The 6,919-nt window shown below is 46.7% G+C and overlaps 1 protein-coding gene across 1 annotated transcript; it reads right to left on the bottom strand.

Annotated features, from left to right (window-relative positions):
• Nucleotides 1-5,120: 5,120 nt before the first annotated feature.
• gbp (glycogen synthase kinase binding protein) lies at nucleotides 5,121-6,614 on the bottom strand. Its single transcript, XM_079343415.1, has one exon. It carries the CDS (start codon nucleotides 6,104-6,106, stop codon nucleotides 5,582-5,584), a length of 525 nt encoding a protein of 174 aa, XP_079199541.1. The 5' UTR covers nucleotides 6,107-6,614; the 3' UTR covers nucleotides 5,121-5,581.
• Between the last annotated feature and the right edge of the window lie 305 nt (nucleotides 6,615-6,919).

Genomic DNA, 6,919 nt, shown 5'->3' on the forward strand with positions numbered 1-6,919 from the left:
TAATGAAAACCTGCAACAACACATAATGAAGATGATCAAATCTGTCAATAATCAACGTCCCCCCGTCAGACACTGATGAAGACGCAGAGCACATGGAGGCGTCTGAGTATCAAACACTCAGCTGACACACACACACACACACACACACATGATACTGAAGTCTTTGCACAGGTCAGGGTTCAGAAAGTGACTTCCTGTTGGTTGCCTATATGTGCTTCACTTACTGTTTGGCTGTTTTTTTTAAACCTGTTTAGACTTTAGATTAACCCAAACACAGCAGACACCATCAGCACTACCTGAGGACGTCATATAAACAAGACTCTGCTCCCAGCCTCAGACAGGCTGCTGACACATCCCAGCATCTCTCTGTCCGAGGTGTCGGAGGGCTCTAATGAAGAGCTACAACATGCGGAAACACCCAGGCTCCTCCAGGGGACGGGACTGGGACAGGAAGTGCCCCGGCTCACTGTCCCAGTCCCTCCCATCACTGTCTCATTTTTGTTTTTTCTGTTCATTGTTCACTTCTTCATGTTCTCCATTAGGCCACTCGTGTCCGTGTGTCACTAACAGTGTACCGTCACACGTGTGCAGCTTCCGGTTTGTGAGCTAATATTTACATCAGCAGGCTTTCATCAGTGATTAGATGCACCTGTGGAGTGAACCAATCAGAGGGACTCACCGTGCCGAAGCAGCTCGACCACACCTGGAGAAGAAAACCAATCAGGACTGTTCTCCTTTTATCATGACGTTACATTTTAAATATATTACTTTTATCAAGATGAACTAACTTGTTCCATCTCATTTTAGCGGAGCTGCTTTATAAACTTCCCACACGGGGACAGCACAGTCTGACTGCACCGCTGAAGTCTGCACGGGCTCCAGCAGAGGGCGCTCCTGCTACACACAGCGTCAGGCCCCGTGGATACTCAGCAGAACACATTATAAACAAATAGTAAGATAAGGTGGAATCATTCACTCTGTTACACTCATCTAAACATGTGTGTGCTCCACATCTGTCTGCACATCTGTCTCCCTCATCATCAGCTCTCACTCTGAAGCAGAGACAATCAGAAACCCTCCATCAGGATCTCCTTCAAAGGACGAGCTCACTCCACAGCAGCTCTGCCTGACCTGACACACCTCGTCTTCACTTCGAGGGAAAATCCTTCAAAAACCTCTTAATTCAGATAAATGTGTCTGTAGGAAGAACTCTGAGGAAGCTGAGGCCTCTATCTGAATCTTTACTCAACTTTTACTGCAGCAAATAAAAAGCTGGAAGCTGACGCTGTTCTCTGAGCTCCGAGGTGGCACTGCCCTCTAGTGGCCTCCTGCAGTCACTACACCGCTGTGTGTTCAATCTGGATTATGTCAATGAGCAGATTAATCCAGAACAGACTCGTTAATTAGTGTTTCTGTTCACTTCGGCTCTTTTTCAAACCGTGCCCTACCCACGACCCCTCCGTCTGCGCGTCCACGCGGAGGGCCCGCCATATTAAGTCCGTCTCAAACCACTTAGCGGGGAGTGGTAGTGGGCCATAAAACCCTCCTCCAGCGAGTCTGCACCGATGCCCACTCGATGATCACGTGTGACGCCTATTGCGTCCGCTAGTCACGGAAGGAGTGACCTGTACTAAAGTAAGTTCAGTGTGTTCGTGTTTGTTTCATTGTGTTTTATATTTAAAGGGACTGTTACAAAAACTAAAGAATATTAAATCATGTTACTGACAACTTCTCACTCTTATTTATTTATCATTGTTTTACTTTTAATTTCTTTGTAAAATTTAATTTCAGCTACAACAAAAAAATAAACATCTTGCAGCTGTGATGTTCATTTATAGTCTCCTTGTCTGCTTTCATTGAAGACAACCTGTTCTTTGATATCATAATAAATTAAACATTACATTATAAATTACAATAAAGAATGTGGCTCCATCTGATCGTTTAGCTATAAGTCTACACTAATATAAATTTACTAGAGAAAAATAATCTACATAAAGACTTTTACAGAATGCATTACGTACATTAATAATAAGCCGTTCCCTCAGGATGCCGCTGAGTAACCATGGTAACACACACTTCCTGTTTCCACCTGAGAGAGTGAAGTTTGTCCCAAAGCCTGCTGCTGTGTTTCTACCCTCCACCTGGATGGAGGGGACTTCATTCAGCTGAGTGTGACTTCTGACGGAGTCACGGAGGGGGAGTGTTTGAAAAAGGCCCACAGACTTCATCCCCCAATGTCAAGAAACAGGATGAACTCCATGTCGACCAGGAAGGAGGAAAAACTGTTTGCTCTTTGCATCTCATATGTTCAACACTTCCACAGTAGAGTTGGTGTATTTGTCATTTATTTTCTACGTGTCAGATAAAGTGTCTGGTGAGAGTCAATCCAGTGAAGCTGCTGCAAATAGAGACGAATCAGAGTTTAACTGCAGGTTCAAATGAAACTGTTACCCCTCGTCTTCATCATACTTCATGTGTCATGTGGACAAATCCTCTGAAAAGAACGATTGTGGATCTCGTAGAGTCACTTTCAGTGTTCACGTCATTGATTTTTTTTTTTTTTTTTTTGCAGCTGCAGGCGTTAGATAATTCTGCTCTTCTCTCACTAACGTCATCAATCAAGTTATTTTAGAGCAGGCTCGTCCTCGTCAGCTGCAGCCGTGTCTTTGACTCTGCTGCTCAACCAATCACAGGTCAATACTTAAAACAATGCAAACGTCTCATAGAAAGATTCATCACTTTAAATCACAGCATTTTAAACTTTAGTCTGTCCTGTGGAAAGTTCAGACCTTCTGTCTGTCTCAGTCAGATTTCACGTCTCATCAGATGACGTCATCAAACTTGAGAGCAGAGTCAGTGTTTTTGTTTTTTTAATGAGAGCTCACAGTTACATCTGCAGCATTTCTATTTTTATCCTGTTTGTATTTGCGTCAGGATGCAGTGAAGCTGTGTTTGTTTGAGTGTGTGTGTGTGTGTGTGTGTAAGACATGAAACAGAACTCTGCCGCCCACACAGACGAGAGCTCATTCACACACTCATTGTTTCGGTCTCATTCACTCTGCAGTGAAGGCCAAGTATCAGTCAGAAGTCTCTGCACACAACTTCAAATCAAACGGAGAGAGGAAACATGTCCGACATCAGATGTTGAAGGTGGTTAGTGGGGAATGTTGTGATCTTAATTTAAAGAGTTTCCAAGAGATATTTAAAACTTAAATCCTACATCTCCTCCTCTTCATCATGTGTGTGAAGTGTGTTGTTGTAAATCCACTCTGATCCTGTATTTGATCATGTCTATAAACCCCTCTATTTCAGCCCTGCTCAGAACAGGCTGTTTCTGTGTCTGTAGCTTTAAATATGTAAATGAGCTGTGTCTGGCCACGCCCCCTCTCTGGAAGGGCTCGGGTGTACTCGCTGCTTTCTCGCTCCATGTCCTATTGTTTACGGTGAGAAGGCAGACTCAGAGGGCAGAACAAACACCTAGCTGTGGGAGTGTCACCCACCTGGGGGAGGGGCTACTGCCCTTTGTGATGTCATGAAGGGAAACGGCCTGTTTGAGCACACATTTTCTGAAAAGTGGAGCAGGCAGAAGACGGAGAGGATGGACTTTTCATCATTGGGGGGTTTGTAGGAGGGATGCAACAATACAGTCAGCCCATGATTCAGTACGTATGTCGGGTTTTTGGTCACGGTTTGGTTCGGTTCAGTTTTGACGGCCCGGCCTGTTGAAGGGTTTTTGACGGTTCAGAAAAAAGACTGCATGTGTCTGTTTATGTTTTGATTGTTTGGTTGATAAAGAGTTTTAAACCATGTACATCATCTCATATCGTCACGAGAGAATCTGTAAAGTTACTTTTTTTGCTTGTTTTGTTTGCTTATCTAACGGAGTGGGAAATAATTACAGGTGAATTTTGTCATTATTATTATCATACCTGAGAAAGCAGCAGGTTTCAGGTTCATGCATCCCGACAAGATAAATGAGTGAGTGGAAGAATGTTTGAATCCAGTCGTCCCAGTGACAGGAAGGTGAACAATCATCTCCAACCCTGCAAACATCAACACCCGTCAGAGAGTCAATAAAGGTTTGAGTCATAGAGCTCTACTGAATCTAATCTCCTTCAACACTTTCAATAACATGTTTACTACATTTGAACCTAATCTCCATTCATGTTTACTAAGTTTGAAATCCAAGACCTGACTTTGATCTCGTGAAAGCCGTTCATGGATTTCTTTATCTAACGTTCATTCAGGTTGTGTCGACCTGCTGTGATCAGTCAGAGAGCAAACATCCAAACACGCCATAAACATGACGTCAGCTCCATCTGCTGCTGCTGTGACCACACACACACACACACACACACTCAGTAACCAAACTGTGACAGCAGAGGGAGCCGCCATAAACAATGTGTGTGTGTGTGTGTGTGTCCACCACAGAAAAACATGTTTTTCACCGCTGGTGTCGTGCCGGCCTGCTGAGATCAGCCAGGGGTGGAGGGGCGAGGAGGGGGGGTATTTATAGACCGGTAACAAGCATGTGTCCTTCAAGACCACGGTGCCCCCCCCCCCCACCCCCTCCTCAGAGGAAGCACGAGCGACCCACATCAGCACATTTGGGACAAGGAAAAAGTGGTGAGAGAAGTTTGTAGAAAAGGGAATAAAAAACTCTACAGAAGATTCTGGAAAAACAAAAATGAGTTTATTAAGACAACAAACAAACAAACAAAAAAAAGAGCCTGAAAAGTCAGGAACATTATCAGAGACTTCGGTACGAAGCAGTCATGGTGATTTGTTTTTACACATTTAAAAAAACAACACAGACTGAACTCCTCAGGAATTCCAAAAAGGTGAAAGCACCACAAAAGTGTAGTCACGTGACGGCCGACCCCCCCCCCTCTTTAAGAGTGTCACACAGCACTGTGGGAAAAGGGCGTGCTGTGTCTGTGTGTTTCCCTTTTTACACACACAGGTTCACGAGGGAAACGTGGAGCTGCCGTGGACAGACCCACGTCCACTCAGCTGCCATGTAAAGGCTGGACTAGCTAATAAACCCTCCTCTCCACACAGCATCAGATTGTAAACAAAATGGACTACTACACATCCCCCCCCCCCCTCTGAATGGCCAGCTCCCTCCCCCTCCAGGACACGTGAACACGTCTCAGGGTGGTAAATAAGAGATGAATCAGCCGACACTTCCTGCCCGTGTGTGTGTGTGTGTGTTCATCCATGAGCCGGAACAGAAACCCTCCATTGTTCACAAATCACAGGACTCCTTGTTCACATCCATGTTTGTTCTTCTTCGTCCCTTCTTGGTTTTGAACAAATAAAAGTCGGCTCAAACCTCCAGGTCTGGTCTGACCCCCCAGCCCCCCCCCCCCCCCCCCCATGGAGACCACATTCAAACATAAACAACACGGCTCATTGGCCAACACACCTCACCGACTACTCGATGAAAAATCCGTGAGATTAGAAAACATAGCTCCCAGTCCTGTGACATGTTGTCATCTAGAGTCTGATCCGACAGTCTCTTGTTTCGTGTCCGTCCAAGAGACGGAGACCCGGTCCTGGTCCCCCCTCCTCCCCCCCATCAGCTCGACACGTTGTCCGTGCTGGCCTTGGGGAAACCTGCACAGTCCTGGTCGGAGAACTGCAGCCTCCTCACGGCCTCCTTGATCAGGTTCCCGGAGAGGATCAGGTCCTGCAGCAGGCGGTGCGGATCGTCCTCCTCCTGCACGGTCCGTCTCTTCTTGTGCCACGGTTTGATTTGGTCCCAGTCCTGCTCGCCGTTACATCCGGGGATGTTGTACGGGCTGGCCCTGCTGCTCCCCCGGTGTCCCCTGCCGCTCCGGAGCCGCATGCAGCAGCCGCTCCGCTTCTGCACCGAAGCGCCCCCCGCCGCTGTGATGGCCGCCGGTTTGACCCCGGCGGTGCCGCTGCCGGTGAGCCCGTGCAGACACGACATGGACACGGACACCGTCTTCTGGTGTCCCCCGCTGCTGTTGTTGTGGAGCTGCAGCGCCTCGCCGATCTTCGTCACCAGCGCGTCCACCTCTTTGGAGTCGACGGTGACGGACTGCTCCAGGAAGATGTAGTTCTCCTTCCGACACGGCATGATGGCGGACAGTGTGTCGGCTCAGTGTGTGCTGCTGTGTTTTGTTTGTCGTGTTTGAATGAGAGCCGCCCGGCTGCTCCTCGCTCTCTCCACGCCGCTCGGCTGTATCCAACAACCCGACTTGATTTGTAAACAATGGATGACGCGTTCTGGACCGTACCAACTCCTCCGCCGAAGAGGAGGGGTGTTTTTCAAACCAAAATAAAAGACACGCTCAATAAAACGTCCCTAAATGACACAGACGGCTAACATTTCAAACATATACGAGATTCAACATGATTATAAAATACATTACGTTGAATTAAAACGGGTTTGGACCGTTAATGCAGGTGACGGATTTTCCCGCCTCAACCCGAGCGCGCGACTCATTTGGACCGACCCGCCCCCTTCAAATGGACATTACATAACTGGTAACTGTCTGCTGCTGTCTGTCCAGGCAAAACAAACAAAGAGCCATTCTGTTTGAAAAACCAATCGATGAGTTTGGTTTATTTTCAGACTACATCCACTCACACTCAGCTGGGAGTGCTTTGATACAAAGAGATCACGATAAATATATAAATATATAAATATATAAATACAAGTCCTTGCAGAACCACCTTCCAGACCAGACCAGCGGTGATGCAACACACACACATGCAGTGTCCCCTCTTTGATTCTGCAACCTTTAACGAACTCGGCTCCAGTTCAAATACATCCTCATTGATTTAATCATTTGGTTTGAGACTCTGGTGTCTCCTTAGTATGGAGGTAGTGCCCCATCTTTAAAGAGGACACTAGTGTGTGCACGTCCAGGTGAAACACATGCATCAC

The sequence above is a fragment of the Symphodus melops genome (assembly GCF_947650265.1).
Source record: "Symphodus melops genome assembly, chromosome: 5".
Lineage (NCBI taxonomy): Eukaryota > Metazoa > Chordata > Actinopteri > Labriformes > Labridae > Symphodus > Symphodus melops.

Coding starts and splice junctions, on each gene's coding strand:
- gbp (XM_079343415.1), bottom strand. CDS start 6,106: ATGCCGTGTCGGAAGGAGAACTACATCTTCCTGGAGCAGTCCGTCACC.